Source organism: Plutella xylostella, chromosome 11 (assembly GCF_932276165.1).
Source record: "Plutella xylostella chromosome 11, ilPluXylo3.1, whole genome shotgun sequence".
Taxonomy (NCBI): Eukaryota; Metazoa; Arthropoda; class Insecta; order Lepidoptera; family Plutellidae; genus Plutella; species Plutella xylostella.
The window spans coordinates 3074946-3096164 of NC_063991.1; the positions used below are offsets into that span (position 1 = coordinate 3074946).

The following is a 21219-nucleotide window of genomic DNA, read 5'->3' on the forward strand; positions in this document are numbered from 1 at the left end:
AAATTTTGAATTTATTACAATTAATTTTAAAAATTGGGATGTCACTGAATTTGTATGAATAATTTTATATTGTTTTTTGTTGAAATATTGATGTCACGTATCACACTCACGAGCAATGAAAAAGTTCCATTGACATTAGCACCAAATTACTCCTATGCGGAAAAGTCTGCAATACCAACTAAAAACAAAAATATTTTGATCAAATACTAAATTAAATGTTTTTAAAAATTGGGGCAATTTGGTGTCGATATTTTGTAAGTAGAACTTTTTTATTGCACGTAAGTGTATTAATTAATTTATTTATTACAATGTTACACTCAGTTTTAACTGACAAGTTGCCAAAAAAAATACAGTTTTTGCAAAAACAACTTCAATTATTTATGATTGATTAAAAAAGCTAGCGTTAGTTCTATTTCCGCCACTACAGTCTGTTTTTTCATCTCAGATACTAAATTGGCAGATTTCTGAATGGTTCATCAACAGTCGATTGTCTCGCCAATAGAACTATACGTCACTTAATCGCGGGACTATCGACTGTTGATGAACCGTTCAGAGTCTGTGAATTTAGTATCTGAGATTAACAAATAGACTTCAAACGACCCTCCTGTCACTTTGGCATCTCCACTATGTGTGTGTCTCAACTGCTTATCTCCTGCGCGCCGCGACGGGGCAACATGTCTGACGCGGACTCCGCGCAGGCTTCTGATGCTTGTTCGGCCAGCTCGGTGATTAGCTGTGGAAGGTTACGTATATGAATATAAAGGATACAGCTGCCTTGTGTGAGATGCCCACATATTTAAACAGAATGACCCGTAAATAGTGGACCAGGGGGGTGACTCAGGGGGTCAGTCTGAACAACTGTTGCTCTATGACTTCAGAAGAAATTGCTCCTCCATCGAATTTTGATGGTCACGCATTTGACTATGGAGAAGGTTTGTTTTTTCGGATAGTACCTATAATGTAAGCTATTCTGTAGTCAGTAATTCTAATTTAAACGCTGTTTAACAAAAAATTGGTTATCAAAAAATGACATTTACAGGAACACTCATAGAGGCGAATTTTAATTAAAGAAATTATGGTTTCGACACATCTAAAATTTGGAACAGTCGCGCGTGACCCGCCGAAGCGAGAACACGTCTTTCGGTTAAACTTCGCTTCTTGTGCCGGTGTAATCTATAACTACCCACATGTGGTTATTTTATTACGAGAATGGATAGTTTTATACGGTCAAAGAGTGTTGAGTGCGATCCGTCGGGAAGTGATATACATGAAGATACGATTGTGAATTCTGAGTGTGTCCAACCACTCTCAGAAAACATGGAATGCGGAGAAGTAGGTGAACCTACAAGATATTCGGAGAAAAGACCGAGGCAAGAGAGTGAAGAGAGTAAAGAGAAGGAAGATAATGAGGGATTTACTGTCGTTAGTAGAAAGGCTAAAAAGTTGCTGAGAAGTTTTTCAAGACGAAACGAAAGCCGTTCGGAATCTGAAATAAACTCAGATTCCCCGAATAATTTTGAAGTAAGTGTGACGTCGAAAAAAATTCTACCTAAGCAATTTGGCATGGCTAAATTATTAAAATCGGAAAACATCTCAAACATAATTAAAATTAAATACAAGGGTCCGTACAAAGCCTTCATAGTATTTAAGAACTTGGAGGATGCGGAAAAGTTACTAAACTGTCCAAAGTTTGTGGAACTAGACTATAGATGCCAAAAGACGGATCAAGTGAATTCTACCTATGGGATAGTCAGAAATGCTGATTTAGATATAGATGAGGAAGAGATAATGAAATCGTACACATGTAAGTACGACATTCTGGCTATGAAAAGACTGAAACGACTTACGGAAGATGGACAGTGGGTGGACAGTGAAGTGATTCGCTTACGGTTTAAAGGGCCTTCCTTACCCTCGTATATATCTGGATACGGGTGCAGATTTAAGGTTGAGCCATACACCTTTCCTGTCTCGCAATGTAGTGGATGCTGGAAATTTAACCACTCAAGAAACTATTGCCCTACAAAGAAAATTATTTGCCCTAAATGTGGTGAAAAACATGACAACTGCGCCACAAAAGAATTTAAATGTATTAACTGCGGGGGACCTCATATTGCCTTAGATAAAAATTGCCCAGCATATCTAAAAGAAAAGAAAATCAGAGAAATCATGAGTAAAAATAACTGCACATACAAAATAGCCTTGCAAATGCTCGTTAAACAGAAACCAACTAACGACTATGTACCAGAACCCATTCATTTGGAAGAAAGGACACTGGACGCACATACCCTACCTCCAGGCAACCAGCCAAACAGACATAAATCGTATAGAGATGCACTAACCAACAAACATAATACGGAGCTAACACAATCATTCTCATGCCTTGAAGAAACTAGCGAAGAAGTAGATAATGCATCTGTAATCCTACCTTCTCGTAAACCTGCTGGGAGACGTAAATTTAGAATAAAGAGGAAAACAATTGAAAGGAAGAACAACACACATTACACTGAAGAAGAAGGAGAAGAAGACTTACATCCAAAGAAAAGTAAGAAATATGTCGAAAACAAAAAAAGCAACTTAGGAATTTGGAAGACATTACACAGAATGAAGGACATTGTTTTATCTGAAAAACCATTAGAAGAGAAGATAAATTTGTGCATAAAAAGCATATTAGAAGAGCTGACAACACTGTTTGTACAAACTATTAGAGAGGGAGACATCATCAACAAAATATTTTCTTATTTAAATAATGGCTAGTAATTATTCTAAAATGCATATAAATATACTTCAGTGGAATTCCCAAAGTGTCAAACCAAAATTAATTGATTTTGAACTATTACTAAGTAGAGAAAAGGTTCATATTGCAGTGCTCTGTGAAACGTGGTTGGACCCCGATTCCCAATTTAATGTAAGTGGCTATAATGTGTACAGGAGAGACAGAGGCGATTCTTACGGTGGCGTTGCAGTACTGTGCCATAAATCTATAAAAGCATTTGTAAGCCCAGTTAACATTAGTAATCCGGGTATAGAAATAGTACATGTTAAAATCCTTAATTGTAAGCTAGTTAAAAATATTTTCTCAATTTACTGTACTTCGCCAGTGCGTACTTCTCAGTCGGATTGGGATAGTATTTTCGCTATGTTCCCCGAAAAATCTATAGTTGCGGGAGACTTCAACGCACACCATTCAAACTGGTCCTGTAAAACGGATCCAAGAGGTATTCAATTATTTGACAGCTCTCTTGATAATGGTTATATCTCACTCAATGATGGCAGACCAACGAGAATAAGGCTAGTGAATGGAGTGCTTCAAAAGACGTCCCCAGATATTTCATTCTGTTCCACAGATATTGCCACGAACATTGATTGGGATGTAATTATCAAAATGAGTATACAATACCGGGATTGCCTTAATTTTGTTATAAAAAGGAATTACAAAGCTGCCAACTGGCCTAAATACAGAAATTTCATTTCTTTAGCGCTATCATCGGCCACTGAGATTCAAAACGTGCAAGAAAGTTATGATTTCTTTTTAGATATATTAAACAAGTCTGCTTCGGAAAATATTCCTGACATAAAGCTTTGTACAAATCCCGCTAGAAAGTTTGTGCCTAAAGTATACTGGAATCAAGATCTTTCTAAAGTAGTAGCTCAACGTCGATTAGCACTCAAATCGTTTAGGCAAAATCCGACTCCTCAAAATTTAGACAGTCTAAAGCTAAAAAATTCAGAAGCACAACGACTTATAAGGCAGGCTAAGAGCAAGAGCTGGTATCAATTTTGCTCATCTATAGATGAATCTACCTCTTCGTCTGATTTATGGCGGAAAATGAGATGGATGAAGGGCTACAAACAAGCAAAGTCATTTTCCAGCGAGCAGAGTAAAAATGAACTACTGACATCGTTGGCACCTGATTTTGTAACACCCCTAACTCCTAATTTTACATCCCTTAACCCAACTCTAGATGCCGATTTTAAAATACAGGAACTGGAAAATAGCTTAAAAACTAAAGACACAACGCCTGGAATCGATAAAATTTCTTACTCAATGATAGCTCAGCTCCCAGACGACGCAAAGAAGTACTTACTAAGATTATACAATTATATTTTCAGTACTGGCTATGTCCCGTCTCAATGGAGAGAAGTAATGATAATGCCAATCCCCAAATCTACCAGTTCTATCTCTAAGCTTAGACCAATAGCTATGATGTCGTGCTTGTGCAAAACGTTTCATTTAATGATCACTAAACGCCTTGAATGGTTTGTGGAACATAATAAGTTATTATCTCCTTATACGACTGGGTTTAGGAGAGCTCAATCTTGCCTAGACTGTTTAGCGAGACTGATCACACATATACAACTTGGATTCACTAAGAATTATGCTACCTTGGCTTGCTTCCTGGATATTGAAGGTGCTTACAACAATATTATAATCGATAGAGCTCTTACTATACTAGATAGGTTGAAAGTAGGGGCCAACATATATCTATACCTTTGGGAGTACCTAAAAGAAAGACATCTTCAAATTAAAAGCGATGAAGAAAACAATATAGTACATATCAGATGGACAAGCAAAGGTATTGCCCAGGGTGACCCCATATCCCCTCTACTGTTCAACTTAGCCACTATTGATATTTGTCGTAACATTAAGGATGTATTTATAGGGCAATACGCCGATGACTTTGTGCTCTATGCTAATAATAACAAACTTCAGGATAGCGTGCAGTGTATACAGCAATCATTGGATACATTTGTATTACTCATAGAACAACTAGGCCTAGAGTTATCAGTACTTAAATCTAAAGTTTGCATCTTTAGTAGAGGCCATAGGCGAGAATGTGTTAATATTTCTGTCAAAGGGACTACGCTTGGATCTGCTGATTGCATAAAATACTTGGGTATCTGGTTGGACAGATCTTTAAGATGGGGTAAGCACATAAATGAAGTATGCGAAAAGGCCCAAAAGTATTTATCTCTTTTAAAAGTTTTAGCAGGTTCTGGATGGGGTGTTCACCCGCTACATCTCCGTAGATTGTACATAGCACTTATCAGAAGCAGAATTGACTATGGGTCATTTTTATACGATAATGCAGCCACTTGCCATATCTCCAAATTGGATAAATTGCAAAATCAGGCCTTAAGAGTGATTGGTGGGTTTATAAAAACCACACCCATCCACGTAATGGAGAGCGAGCTATGTCTTCCACCGTTAACTTTGAGAAGGCAATACCTGGCCTATAAATTTTGTTTAAAAAGTCACTCTTGGTCGAATAATGAAACGATTAAATTGCTAGGTGACCTCAGTGTATCCCATAATTGGAGGCAAAAGAAGATTCCATTATTGCTCAGCTCATTTAATGAAACAAAGGATGAAATTATATCATGTTGTAATACACTGCATATGTTTACCTTAAATACATGGGTCGCCAACATTGATATTAAAAATAGTGTTAAGACTAGTCTAGATAGTATAAAGAATTCCAAATTATTGTATGAGAGAAACCTTTTGAAGAGCAATGTTGTCCAGGAACTTCGTATAAACTATAATGGCTGGTACGCTATCTATACTGATGGGTCTAAGACAGATAAAAGTAGTGGTGCAGCTTTCTATGATCCTAATAATGGTTATTTTGAAATATATAATTTAACATGTTTAATTGATTTTAAATATATTTTATTTGATGATGATGATATTATACTATAGTTTATTATATTTTGTATTATTAGTATGTATTAGGTATATTATAATATAATGTAGGAATATATTTATATATGTATGTATATCATTTGTATAGCTATTATGTATAAGTAAGTATATCTCTGTGTCTCGATTTAAGTAGATAAACTTCTCTCCTCTCAGCCTATCGCACTACCAACCACTTTCTCGACATCACCAAAGGTTAACTGGTAGAGAATGCTACTAGCATTAAGTTCGCCTTTGTACAATGTTTTTTATGTGCAATAAAGAATTTTATAATAATAACATGTAACATTTCTATCATGACCGCAGAACTCATTGCATTGTCCAAAGCTCTGACATACGCAAGCGGCTTGGGAATTCAAAAAATAGTTATCCTAACAGACAGCAAAAGTTCCTTACAGCATGTGACTCGATGCGCATCTGGACACAGGGGGATTTCAATCGCCTACGAAGTTTTAGATCAAGTTAATAATTTTAAAATCAATAACATAGCATTGACAATGCAGTGGGTTCCAGCTCATATTGGTTTGTACGGAAACGAGGAGGCTGACCATCTCGCAAAAAGAGCTGTAGTTGAAGGTTTTCCATTGAATGTTCAGCCCAATTACTCAGAAGTCTTGGGTAAATACAAGTTAAAAAATTTCGTTAAATGGCGCGAATACTTTGATGAAAGATCTACAACGAAAGGCATTTGGTATAAAAGCATTCAGAGCGAGCCTCCTCGTATCCCATGGTTCTTGTGTGCTAGATTGGGTAGAAAACAAATAATTGTAGCTCATAGGATGCGTTCTGGCCATATACCATCTAACAAATTTGCTTTTTTAATGAGAAAGGTTAACTCTCCCAATTGTGAGGTATGTGGCAAAGAAGAAGATTTATACCATTTACTACTGGAATGTGTCCGTTACGCACCCAAAAGAAATATGATTATTCAAACTTTGCAGCTGAACGTTACTGATGTCGGTGTGTTTCATAATATTCTGGCTGAACCTACTTCGGGAGCTGCTAGAATGTTATATTCTTTATTAATGTAAATTGAATTATTAATTATTTGTAAATGTTAGCATAATAGTTACGATGGGACTGTCATCGTCACTACATAGTGTACAAAAGTCCCTATAAATAATAAAGATTAAAAAAAAAAAAAAAAAAAAAAAAAAAAAAATTTGGAATTCTGACTTCAGAATTGTTGACCTAAGCGAATTATATATGAATGGAAGATTGCAGGCTGATGTTCATAATGCATTACTACCTTAAGCATGGGCTGGTGCGTGGCGTGCGGCGGCAACCTCAGCTGCGCCAGCGCGGCGGCCAGCGCGCGCGCCGCGCCCCACGCCACCAGCCGCCCGCCCAGCTCCGTTAGGGCGGCACACTGGGCTGGAGTCCTATGGGAGAGGTGAATAAAACATTATTAATAAATAATGTGACGTTCTATAAATGACTAACAAAATGTATGGATTTGACAGCTATCATAGGACTCGTGTTATATTTTAGAAAGTATCGTCCGCACTTTATCGGTAGCGGTCTATCTCCGGTGTCCAGTATACACAGGCAGACAGTATACACAGTATAGGGCAGAGAAATCTGACCCCTCTCAGAAGCATTGTTAATATGAGAGGGGGGTCAGGTGTCTTTGCACATGACCGTACAAGACTTTAAAAAGAGTGTAGCGACACATGTTATAGTCACGTTTTGCAATGTCAGCTTTCTAGTAACTTCCAGTAGCGAACAATGCGCAGACGCTAGTCGTCTCGCGCCCGTCACTTAGAACACACTTAAGAAAATGTAATTTGGTTCAGTAAATAGTTTGGCCTCAAGAAATCCTGCATTCGTCATTTACCATCAACCCCATAGCCACCTCCTTATACCCAACATTGGTGACCCCCGACAACCTGAACACGCAACCTTCGGAAGAAAGTACCAGAAACGATGGTGTCAGCACGGCGATGACGCGGCGCAGCATGGGATGGCGTGAACGAGACGGCTCCCCCAGCAAGGCCATGGGGTAACAACGACAACATCAGGAACATCATCTACTGGAAGTGCACCACCCCTTCACAAATTTTGGTAACGCATCAAAGAAGAAATTAGCGTATCGAAGCATCTCAAGTCAGCACCTGGACGAGCGGAACACATAGAAGGTGCGATTGCGCGTCCACGACGGCAGGTCAACGGGCGGTAATCGGCGCTTCTGAAGTTAGCGAGTTTGGGCGGTTTCCTCGCTGCGAGGCTGCCGAGCTGGAGCATAGTGGACTGGTCACCCACGCGGAGGCTCACTCGAGGGTCCTCATGGAAGTTCCCGCCAGGATGGACGAGAGGTGCAACGAGAGAAGCTATTTAGATCGGAAATTCACATGGTTCAATCACACACGAGGTCGTATTCGCGGAACCGAGGTAGCTGCGTTCATCTTGCACGGTCAGCGGAATGTGATAAGCGCGTCGCGAGTGAACAAAGTGCTACGTAGTTATACCGAGTGGTTATTGTGTGAGATTTATAAGTTTGATTTGTTAATTTTGTATCAGTATTGAAATGTAATTTTGTATTTTTTGTTTTTGGTATTGTTTGTTTCAAGTTTAAAGCTCCGTAAGAGAGGCTTTTGTAACTTACGTATTACCTATGTAGTGGTCTTGAAATTTTTTGAGAATTTCTTTTTAAAAACGGGGGAAGTGATGTAGCGACACATGTTATAGTCACGTTTTGCAATGTCAGCTTTCTAGTAACTTCCAGTAGCGAACAATGCGCAGACGCTAGTCGTCTCGCGCCCGTCACTTAGAACACACTTAAGAAAATGTAATTTGGTTCAGTAAATAGTTTGGCCTCAAGAAATCCTGCATTCGTCATTTACCAACAACCACATAGTCACCTCCTTATACCCAACAAGAGTATATAGTAAGCAGAAACAGGATGCTCAAAATGACAACTAGAGCATCTTAAAAAATGGTCCTGGAATGGACCATACAACTTATGCTACACCTGTATATCCAACACTCACTCAGACGACCGTATGGTTAGTGACCCTGACTGCTATGCCAAAGGTCCCGAGTTCGATTCCCAGCCGGGGCTGATATTCGTTTTAAGACAGAATATAGTCGGGTTTTTGGGTTGTAAATATGTATATCTGCGTAGATATATCCGCTGTCCGATACTCATAACACAGGCTCTGCCTAGCTTGGGGCCGGATGGCCGTGTGTGAGATGTCCCCACATATTATAATTATTATTACTTGGGCTGCAGCGGGGCGAGCGCGCGGCACGCGGCGGCGACGCGCGGCCGCAGCGCCTCCAGCCCGCTCTCCACCGCCAGGGGGCGTTGGGACGACGGGGTTGACGCTAGTTCTCGGATCTGTTGGAGAGAAAGTAGATTACTTTACTAATTTATTGGCAAAGAGCGTTAATCCCTAATACAGGTTCTGCGAACTTAAAAGGGATGTACTTTAACCTTTCCTATGCCGAGCAGCCGCGCACACATGTAACCGCCGTCTGCCGGCGCTTTTTGACAATAGAGAGCGCCCGCGCGGGAATCACATTTATATGAATATTTGGGAAAAATTGTTTGGTACTCAATAATGTATCGATTGTAATTTATTGTCAGATAGCTAATGAACGTGTTACAATGAATTTTATTGGTTATAATAGTTTTATTTGATTTCTATAGGTCATTGATTACAGATTTTTACTTGAAACTGCACCTATCACAGAAAAATACCTCTATTTCAATATAGTTTTAGTTTCAATCCAGGTTTTTTTATACTTATTACTTGAAGAGATTATATAGCTATCAACTGATATCAATAAAGTATAAACTCTAGATGAAATAGATTCATAATTTATATTTTGAAAACTGACTATAATTAGCTTTATTTCAAAAGACTCCATTTTCTGTACATGTGCATGTGTGCGTGACAAGAGCTTGCTCCAGTGCGCCGTGTGCCAGATCTGTCCCAAATCAAGGGTGTTCACTTTTGATGAAATAAAACATGAATGATAATATTTTTATAATGTTTCGTATTTTAGCATTCTAAATTATAAAAACTTAAACGTAAGTTACTTAAGTTACTGAATCATATTTACTTATTTGTTAACCTACTTTCAACAAATATGATACTATAAATATATACATATATAAATACGTATATTTATTTATATAAATAGGACAGGTGATCACCCTCTCAGACTCATCTACACACCGATATCATTCTATAGAGCCTAAACTTCACGTTCATTAGAGCGATGATCCTAAAAAATAAAACACGCTGTATAACAACCCAACGCACTTCGTGTACATACACGAGCGGCAGCCATTTTGTTTGCGTATGTGTGTGTGTGAATTTTGGATGCACCTTGATAAATATTGATTTTCTCTAATATTTTGGCTATTTATTGAATAAACCGATATAAATACGTATTATCAATAAAATTATCTGTATAAATGAAATAAATTATTTATTGATGTTTTTACATAACAGTCTAGAAATCAGTTTACAAAGTTACGCACCCTTCAGGCAATAATCCGGTACAATTTTAGATCGATAAAAACTCGATTTTTTGTATTTTTTTATACTATTGATTTATCACTATACCTTCAAAATTGAATAAATAACAAGAAAACATAGTATTTACCTACCTTTTGACGTTTTTTTCCATACGAAATCACTATTTTATTACCAACAGTCACGAGTACACGGACTGTTCAAGGTACCAAAATTTGAATTTCGCGCTACTAGTAAACAAGTGAAGTTTTTGACTCAATAAATGTTGTCGATGGTTGTTTCATTCATATAGAATAAATTCCAGGTGATTTCATACTCTATTTCATGGAAATTAATAACTAAAATCACAAAAATCACGAAGTGCTCTTGGGACAGATCTGTCACTAGGCAGACAAGGGGGGTTGGGACAGATCTGGCACACGGCATTCTAGAGGTTAATATAGATTAAGACTATTTACTTGATAAAGTTAGTTAGTTTTTTATTCTTTATTTGTAGTGAAACAGAAATGAAACTACAGAACTTATAGAGGTACAAATATGGCGGTTTTATCGCTAAAAGTTATTTTTGCAAGACAACCTTTGGGAGGAAGGATATTTAATTATATTTTATGTTAGAGAGAATAGGTAGGTGTAAGAGAATAAAATTATTTATATTAGCATTATTATTTAGCTAAATTAAGCAATTACTGAGTTTTCAAGTCACAACAATAATGGGAGCTTTTCAAGATAGCCAGTGGCGGGTTCCTGTATTGAAACGTCAGCGTAAAGGTCGATTTAATCTACCGAGCGAAATTTCATTTTATACTCTCCGTCTGTTTCAAATTCTTTAGCGGTAGATAAATTCTTTCATCAATAGTGCACAGACAAAAGTTTTGATTTCCAAAGTTAAAATAATGTTTATGTTTTAGGCCCAATTATTACTTATCTTATTTACTGGGATCTCTAGTGCGGGTAAGTAATACGAGGTATAGAAACGAATCATAAACAACGAACTTATACTATGTTATATACAGGCTGTTGCAAAAAGTCTACACTAAGCCGAAGCCTACGTGTGCAGCATGTTATATTTAAGCCCGGAAATGAAATCAGAATGTTATAATTCGCGAAGGTTTCGGCTTAGTATACTGTTTTTTCAACACCCTCTATATAATGTACAGTACATACCTGTGTTTAAAGTCGCTCAGCGTGCTATGGAGAGAGCTATGCTTGGGGTTTCTCTGATGGATCGTATCGTATCAGACATAACTGTCAAAATATGCAAGCTGAAGTGGCAGTGGGCTGGTCATATCTGCCGAAGAACCGATAACCGTTGGGGTAGACGAGTTCTCGAGTGGAGACCACGAACAGGCAAACGCAGCGTGGGACGCCCTCCTGCCCGCTGGACTGACGACCTTAGGCGGGTGGCGGGTAGTGGTTGGATGAGGAAGGCCGAGGACCGAGTGTTGTGGCGCTCCTTGGGAGAGGCCTACGTCCAGCAGTGGATGATTATTGGCTGATGATGATGATGACATACCTGTGTACACACATGCAGGTAGTGGTACAGTGCTGCGCCGCCCTTCTCCCAGCCGTGCACCTTGTGCTGTCTCGCCGCCTCGTTCAGCTGTTCTAGTATGTGCGCTATACTGTCCACTTCGTCTGTAAAAGAGAATGAATGAATTAATAAAAGGGAGACAATAAGCGGTAGGGTTAGCATGCATAGAACCTTTTGTGTGAGGTATATATAACTGTATCATCACTACATAGTATAAAACAAAGTCGCTTTATCTTTCCCTTAGTCCCTTTGTACACTTAAATCTTTAAAACTACGCAACGGATTTTGATGCGTTTTTTTATATAGATAGATAGTATGATTCAAGACGAAGGTGATCGAATTCGTATGGAATTAAGTCGACAACACTGATGATCACACTGCTGTGTACCCTGAACAGTCAGCAACTGTTAACTTATCCGGTTGGCTACTCTATTCACGTAAGACCACGTTCAGATGACAAGCACTCAACGCGCGTTTAGCGCTTGTCATCTGAACGTGGCCTATGACTCTTAATTGCCACATCTTGCGTCCTTAGTGTACGTACCTGCTAACACAGTGGAGGGCAGCAGTTCGTCCAACAACACCCGATGGGACTCGTTATAGCGCCCCGCGGCTAGCAGGTGTTCCGCTTCTAGCTTCGGCTTGTGCTGGGGATAATAATATACATGTTACTAAAGTCCGTCTTTTTATCTCAGATACTAACAGAGTCGGCATGGCAAGGGATTTATTTTTTTACTAATGGATATTCCTCCGTAATGTTACAGTAATACGACATAAATGGCTATGCTTTAAACTGATGCCGTGGAGTTGAAAAATCCCTTTCAGGTAGTAAGTATTATTATTATTTATCCCTATTTACCTCGTACTTGGCCCTTGCGGCCTGAGCTTCGCGCAGCCATTCCACCGGCACCCGCAGCCTTTGAAGCAGCGAGGTGACCTGATGAGGAAGATACAGATTAAACACTCTTATTACTTTTTCATTAAACACTTACTGTCCTACCACAAAAAACTTTTAACATGGTGTAAAACTATATAGATTTTGGCAGATTTTGTAGGCGTTTGAAAGCGCTAAAAGAGTTTTTTATCTTAACTTTATCCATACATCTGTCAAATATTGTCTAAGTTTTTGTGGTAAGGCGCTTATACATTAAAAATGATTTACAATATACAGTATACATAATTTTCGTCCGAAACTGCTTTTCTGTGGCCGAAATCGAATTTAACTTATTTCTGTTGCAAATTTAGCGCACAATACTCAGACCTTCACCACTCATCGAGTCACTACCGGCCACCTGCTTGCCTGTTCGTTGTCTCCAATTAAGTACTTGGTTTCCTAACCGTATGAATATATAATACCTTTTGATTAGCTGCCTCAGGGAGGGAAGAAGGCGCGTTGCGGGACAACACGTCTTGGATCAGGCGGGAGCGACTGAAACAGAGGACATTTTGAATTTATTACATCCAGTATGATCGATTTCAAGTTATTGTTTTCTGGACGCTTCTGTGCTTCGGACGGCATGTTAAGCCGTGAGTTCCGGTTGCGGTTTTGGCAGCAGTCGTTAAGCCTAGTCAGATGCCTTCGGGCAGCTTGTAAACATCTGAAGGGTTGCCTACTTACCCGACAACTCTCTCAGCACAAGCTTGCTTGTGTTGGGGTCCACCAACCCGCACTAGGCCAGCGTGGTGGACTAGGCCTAAGTGCCCCAGCAGTGACGACCAACGACATGTTTTCAAGCTGCCCGAAGGCCTCTGACTAGGCTTAACGACTGGTGACCCCGACGTGATATATACTGTTAAACACTCACAGGTTGTCCCTAGACAGGTAGGCGAGCGCGGCGGCGGCGTGCTGCCAGGCCCCCGCTGCCTCCAGCTGCTGGGAGTAGCCGGTGATGCTCTCCGCCGAGGGGCAGCCGAACCACGCGCCGAGGAGGAAGCTGGAATGGAGGAGGTGGGTGTTAGGAAATGATGAAGAAACCAGCAGCCCTATTCACAGCACAAAAGTTCGCTAGTAATGGTGTCATGACGATATAACTATTCTCGGTTTTCCGACGTATTTTTAATTTTTTTGTTACATTACATTGGGTCGACTTTTTCGTTCACTCAATGTCTAAAATATTTAAGTTGTGACAACATGTAAAAGTTGTGAAAGTGTAATGTAGCTAGCTAAATTGTTAGCTTACAATATTTATGACCCTGTTATAAGTAGTATAACAGAAGTAGGACCAACTGATACGATAGTTAGTAGTAATACTAATGTAAATTTAAACTGCCATGCACGACAAGAGATGAGCAACTGAGAGTTGTACACCAGAACATTCAGGGGCTTTCTCGCAAACTTCTAATGCTAGAGTTATTTTTAGAACAATACGACATAGACATAATTTGTATTACTGAGCATCACCTTAAAAATGATGACATGAATTTTAATGTAAAAAATTACAATGTTATTAGCTCATTTAATAGGAAATCGTTAGACAAAGGAGGATCATTAATATTTGTAAAGAAAAATTTTAAATGTAAGGATAGGAAAGATATTGTAAAATTATCGGTCGAAAGAATAGCTGAACTAGCTTGTGTTGAGATGGACAAGTATATAATTTTAAGCGTGTACAGGCCCCCCTCTTCTGACTATAAAGTATTTGAGAAAGTGATGGAGGATAGTCTTACCATCTTATCTAAGAGCTCAAAACAAGTGGTCGTGGTGGGAGATTTTAATATTGATTTATTAGTTGAGACTTCTATGAAATGTTGTATAATTAATTTGTTCAAGTCATATAATTTAAGTAATGTCTTCCTGGAACCTACCAGAATTACTCCCACCTCAGCCACTTGTATTGACAATATTTACTGTAATTGTGATTTTACTAATCATTCTGTAATCAATTGTTTACCATCCGACCACAGTGTGCAAATTATTACGTTTCCTTGTACTTTTGAACGTAAGTCAGCCACTTTCAAGTTCAGACCAGTAACATCATACAGAATTGATAAGTTTAAATCTCGATTGAACAGTAAACTTGGCTACTGTAGAAGCTCTGAAAGAAATCCCAATGATGCCTTTAAGGAAATATTTCAAGGTTTGTCTCAAGAATTTGAAAACGTGTTCACTAAGAAAGAAGTAGATGTTAATTGTAAACTAAGTCTTAATGACTGGGCAACATCGGGAATTTATAAGAGCAGACGTAAATTATATGATCTCTATGAACAGCGTACATTTACTCATGACGTTAACTTTCGAGATTATGTAAAGAAATATACAAAGATATTCAAAGCCGTTTGCCACCAAGCTAAATCAGATTATATAAATAGAAAGATTAAAAACTCTAATAACAAGATTAAAACCGTATGGAATATCATCAATACTGAAACCGGGAAGAATAAACCACGTGATTTAAATTTTGAACTTAAAATTAATGATAAAATTGTTTCATCTAGTGAAGAAGTGGCTTCCGTCTTTGAAGATTTTTTCCGTAGTATACCGATAGCTACAACTGAGAACCTTGACTCATCTTGCGCTGAAGCTGAACGTTTGCTAAGAGGGAATGCACCGCCTTGCGATCTCGACTTTCAATTTCATGGTATAAATACACAGACCATAATTACCACTTATAAAGAATTAAATTTAAAAATGACAGAAGATTTATGGGGCATGTCCGTTAAAGTTATTAGTCATGTTATTGATATCCTAGCACCCCACCTGGCTAATCTTTTTAACAGATGCATTGAGGTCGGTGTATTCCCCGATTTGATGAAACTTAGTAAACTAATACCGCTTTTTAAATCTGGTGAGAAAAATGATCCCAATAATTTTAGGCCTGTATCAGTTTTGCCAGTACTGAGTAAAATATTTGAAAAAATTATGCTGCATCAAATGCTTTCGCACTTTAGTATTCACGGCCTTCTCCATAACCAACAGTTCGGTTTCACCAAAGGTCGATCTACAACTGACGCTGGTGTCGCGTTGGTCAAACACATATTTAGTGCTTGGGAGGAACGTCTTGATGCTGTGGGTGTATTTTGCGATCTATCGAAAGCATTTGATTGTGTGGATCATGCCACTCTACTTATGAAACTTAAATATTATGGGCTAACTGGCAAAGCTCTTACATTATTGGAATCATACTTGAGCAACAGAACTCAACTAGTTGACATAAATGGAGTGCGTTCGGCTGGCTGTCCTGTCAGTATGGGTGTTCCCCAAGGCTCGATTTTAGGACCATTCTTGTTTCTTGTATATGTTAACGATTTACCGTTTTTGGTAGATAAATTATGTGAGATAGTACTGTTTGCTGATGATACTTCACTTATATATAATGTAATGTTAATGTTTTTTACTTTTATTTATTACTATTCACTGAAATAAGTAGAACTTATTAGGCATAATGGCAATATTTTGTTTCTTACATGTGGAAACTTGTAATTGGCTGTCTGTCTCATACTTTGCTATTTTTACTGATATCTCTAGCTGTAAGTTTTCCTTTAAATAAATAAATAAATAAATATATTTAAGTTGAAGCGACAAGAAGTCAATTTTGACAATGCAAACAGTACTCTTTCCATAGTTGCTAATTGGTTCACTGTAAATAATTTAGCTCTTAACTCCAAGAAAACAAAATGTATTAAATTCACTTTGCCTAATGTAAGACAAGTAGAGACATATTTGACATTGAATAACGATAAGCTAGAGTTAGTAAAGGAAACGGTATTCCTGGGTATTACAATTGACTCAAAGTTGCAATGGGGACCCCATATTGAGAGGATAGCCGGTAGATTGAGTTCTGCAGCTTATGCGGTTAGAACCATTAGACAGTTAACAGATGTAGATACAGCCAGGCTTGTGTATTTTAGTTATTTTCATAGTGTTATGTCTTACGTAATTCTATTGTGGGGACGAGCGGCTGACATTAATCAAATCTTTGTTCTGCAAAAACGAGCAATTCGAGCCATATATGTATTAGGGTCTAGAATTTCATTAAGAGATACGTTTAAGGAAATAGGTATACTAACTGTTCCATGCCAATATATCTATGAAAATATTATGTATGTTCGTAAAAACTTAAATTCATTTAGTAAAGTAGGAGCCACTCACGGTATTGAGACCAGAAACAAAAATAAGTTGCTTTTCCCCACACTCAGACTTTCGAAAACAAACACATCATTCATGGGGAACTGTATACGTTTTTATAATAAATTATCAAATGAAGCAATAAACCTTACTGAGCAAAAATTTAAGAATTATGTTAAAGCTACATTATGTAGTAAAGCTTACTATAGTATAAATGATTATTTAAACGACAAAAACGCGTGGTCTTGTCCACATCAGCTAAGGCTATTGAAAAAATGAAATGGATATAGGTACTTAAGTAAAATTGTAGGTACTAGATATAAGTAAAAATTGTAATAGATTATAAGGAAAAAGTTGAAAAGATGCTCGAGGAGTTTCTTTCGCCATTTCTTTCCTTCTCAATGACGGGGCCTTTGTGAAATGGTGGTAGATGACTATCGACAAATAATTGTAAAATTTTACGTCGATTAAACCATTTGAATTTGAATTTGTAAAAAATTTTTTAGCCTCAAAAATAAACAGTTTAGTATATTTGTAACTTGTGCAGAGATAGTCTGGTTCATATGTATAGCAATAGTATGGTTTAGAATAGCTCAACAGAATAGCAGTAACATACATAAATCAGCAAAAATCAGGCCAACTCGACTTTAATAACCAGCACTTTTATGCCTAGGGTGACTCCGACTGCAGACAAGAGCTTAGTTAATACGTCACTCTGGGAGGCTCCTTTCGGGCATCCATGCCGCTGATAAGTTTATAACTACATACCTATAGTACAGCCCTCTAGACAAGACGTAAGTCTTGCATCGCGCTTGCTGCTATCGCGCGGCTTCGAAAGCGAGAACGGAAAACTTTTATCAGGTCTTGCGCCCCATGCTATATGCTCTGATAAGTTGTATGGGGTAAGGCCTGATGATGATGGTTATCACTATCATACCACAGTGAGTAGTCGAGTGGGTCGGGTGTGTGGGCGGCGGGCTGTAACTTGGGTCGCTCGTGGAAAGCGCGCGTATCAACTCGTAGCGCAGTTTACGCATTATATCCTTATACTAACATCTGTTGAACGCTTTCCTTTGTTTTTGTAAATAAGGCATTTCAGAGCGCTAAATATCTGTTTAACACTGTCTTATTTTTTGTGTTATGGTCATATTGGCATTTGGCAACGCTAAATAGGTATCTTTTGAATACTATGATTACATTTTTCTGGCAGAATCCGCGCCACCACTGAAGTCTTGCGGCAAAATCAGGAACCAACCTTGGCTATCATACTATCTCATGCTTATAGCAAGTTGGTACTTTTTTATTTGTTGTGGTAATGCCTGGTGTGTAATTGGGTATCATACATACCACAGCGAGTAGTCGAGCGGGTCGGGTGTATGCGCGGCGGGCTGCAACTTGGGTCGCTCGTGGAACGCGCGCGCCCGTATCAACTCGTAGCGGAGGTCTAACACACGACGTTTCTTGCCGTTCTGGGGACAAAATATAGCATTATTTATAAAAACGTGGCACCAGCAGCAGTTAAAGGAATGAAGGATACGTTATATAAAGACAATACAGCGGCACGAATTAAATTAAGTAACACGTTTTCGGTGACTTTTCAAAAGATACTGTAATAAATACAAACAAAAGGGATAACTATAGCTTTTTATTTTTTATAATTTCCAAGGGACCGGTGGAGACTTAAATACCTAATTAATTATAAATATGGTTTATATTTCAACTACATATCTCGACAACCTCGACACGCCTTGACTGGCAGAAACACCAACGGATGATGGAAGCAATAAAATAAGTGATCCTGGATAATAAGGGCGCCATTTCTTCATTTTAAAGTATGGTAGCCCTAAAATGGCGACCGTCAATATTTTCGAAACTGGAAGCCCTCATACAACCTACCTGAGTGACCCCAACAGCGTAGCTATCCTGGTAGGGAGGCAGCGGGTACAGCATATCACTATTCTCTTCTCTCACCACCGTCAGGTCCACATCCTCGGTATCATCGGCAGAGTCGACAGCGAACATTGAGGAGTATTTGCGGATGATCTGTTCCAGGGATGAGACTTGCGGGCATATGTATCTGTGGGAGAGAAAAAGAGCGTTATTTTAGGTATAATTATGGATTCATTATTTTTCGATTTTATTTCTGTTCATCATCATCACAACCAATCACGTCCCCATTGCTGGGGCACGGGTCTCCTTCCAATAAAGGAAGGGTTGTACACCGCGCTGCGGCCTAGTGCGGATTGGTGGAATTGATGTTAATTTGAGTTAATTACTTTATATGAAATATCCATAGCCTTTAACGATTATTCATTACTCTATAAACAGTATTTATATATTTTTATGACTGTTAATTAATCACTTTTTAATCCGTATTAATAACTTTAAAAATAAATCTCAGTATCTTATAAATCATGGCAGATTCTGATGGTTTCAATTCTTTAAACCATTATAAGGTAGATTAAGTTCAAATGTTTAATTAGTTTTGAACCTAAAGTCGATATTAGTTCAAATACATTGCCAAGAGCCTTAAAAGGTTTAAGAAATATACACATCTAGGACCTCAGGGGCGTCCCACGCCACGCTACGCACCTGGCGGTGGCTCCCAACGCATGCAGCCAGTGCCTGCCTCGCGGGGCGGCGCGTGCGCACAGCGTCTCCAGAGTGCGCAGACGCATGTCACAGAGCAGGCTGTCGGCGCCGCTCGCGCGCCACGACTGAATTTGTGTGGAGAGGAGGGAGCGGAAGGCTGCGTCGCCTGTGGGTGACATAGGTAAATATTAGAAAAAATATTATAGTAATTTAAAATTTATTTTAATTTAGGATATAATTAGTTTTAGAGCTCATCACAATTATTTAAATTTCTGTTTTATTTAATAAACGTCTGCCATAGTAACATTATGTTTGTTATGTATAAAAATGAAGAGATTTTGACACTGCATTTTTGATAGATGCATAATTTGAGATGGGATTTGGGACCTTCAAAATATAATAAATAGTTTCACGGTTTATTACTTTATCTATCGTAATATTTGACAATTATTAGTTACCACAATTTTACAAAGGCTCTGTCACTAAGAAGAAAGGGTGAAAGAAACTTCTCGACGTTCATCCTTTCAGATGTTTTTAAAACAAATATGTCCTCGGAATTCTTACATACGAGTATTTGTTTTAATACTATAGTAAAATTAGCTTGTATACTATGGTATAACAGTACATACCTCCAGCCTGAGCCAATATGGCGGCCATGTTCAGGTCGCCGCTCTCTCGCGCCAGTTTGCACGCCTCGAGTAGCCGCCCGCCCAACAAGAGCGTGTATCATCACCATTATCAATTCGTTATCGTCTATTGTAGGACATAGGCTCACAAGTTTACATGTAAAGTTTGTTTTTTAAACTCAGATGAACCGTTCAGAATCTGTCTATCTGATATTAAAAAACAGACCATATAGGCCTTTTTTACTATGATTTTGTCAATCTGATTTAATTTTCAGCTTTAGATAATAACATGCTGCACGGTTTCGCCTAAGCATACCTTTTTGCAACGTCCTGTAATGTCATTAATGTTGGTCAACTTTTGTGAACAACATAGTAAATATAACAGTACATACCTCCAGCCTGAGCCAATATGGCGGCCATGTTCAGGTCGCCGCTCTCTCGAGCCAGTTTGCACGCCTCCAGTAGCCGCCCGCCCAACAGCAGCGTGTAGATTTGAGCTGTGTGCGAGTTCTTGTCTGTGGATAGGGGAAATATGAGGTTAGTTATTAGGTTTTCATGAGTGGATATTAACATAGGTAACTCTTAGAAATATTGCCTGAAAAGAGGGATTAAAATAATTCTTTTTCTTTTAAGGAAAAGATGAAAATTTACAGAAATGAATACTTATTTGTTAAATTTGATAAAATGTTGCATGGGAGGTCAGAGTAAAACTTTAATTTACCAGTGTAAGTTTCTTAGATTAGATTTTGTTCAGTTTGATGAGTAAATAATTAATATGTGATTTAAGTCGCCAAATTAATCAGGTTCCATACATTTCAATACTAAATGCCTGGACACCGTCACCGGCAACGTCCCCATGGCATCATTGGTCAAGTTCCGTGGTTCCTACTGTACAATAAGAGGTACATACCATCAGCTGGTGCGGTGACGTCAACTCCTCTGGCCAGCAGCCACTGTAGCAGAGCGTTGTGCCGGTCCACTATGGATTGAGGGTCCGTGCCGGGTACTCCTGCGGAAATAATTTAAAAAAAAGCAATGTAACTTTTTTTTTAGTAGATCTATAATGATAGGTAATCGGCGGTGGTACTCCAAAAAACACAAACATCAAATTTTATAAAAGTCGGCGTGTGTGTTATGCGATACATTATTATAAGGTTTACAACGCACAAAAGTATTATTGTGCCTAATTTGCTATGCTAAATCGAGTAAACATTTAC

General features: G+C 38.5%; 1 protein-coding gene across 1 annotated transcript in view; it reads right to left on the minus strand.

Annotated features, from left to right (window-relative positions):
• Positions 1 to 624: 624 nt before the first annotated feature.
• LOC105390772 (nuclear pore complex protein Nup98-Nup96) overlaps positions 625 to 21219 on the minus strand; it is a 57413-nt gene continuing 36818 nt past the window's right edge. Inside the window, exons 36-48 of the mRNA XM_048624302.1 lie at positions 20913 to 21011; positions 20395 to 20517; positions 19377 to 19542; positions 18681 to 18861; positions 18132 to 18253; positions 13525 to 13653; positions 13088 to 13148; positions 12579 to 12656; positions 12264 to 12366; positions 11702 to 11823; positions 8923 to 9041; positions 6951 to 7083; positions 625 to 733 (exon numbers count right to left, since the gene is read on the minus strand). Coding sequence (XP_048480259.1) covers positions 638 to 733; positions 6951 to 7083; positions 8923 to 9041; positions 11702 to 11823; positions 12264 to 12366; positions 12579 to 12656; positions 13088 to 13148; positions 13525 to 13653; positions 18132 to 18253; positions 18681 to 18861; positions 19377 to 19542; positions 20395 to 20517; positions 20913 to 21011 — 1532 coding nt within the window. The 3' untranslated portion in view covers positions 625 to 637. The remainder of the gene's footprint in view (positions 734 to 6950; positions 7084 to 8922; positions 9042 to 11701; positions 11824 to 12263; positions 12367 to 12578; positions 12657 to 13087; positions 13149 to 13524; positions 13654 to 18131; positions 18254 to 18680; positions 18862 to 19376; positions 19543 to 20394; positions 20518 to 20912; positions 21012 to 21219) is intronic.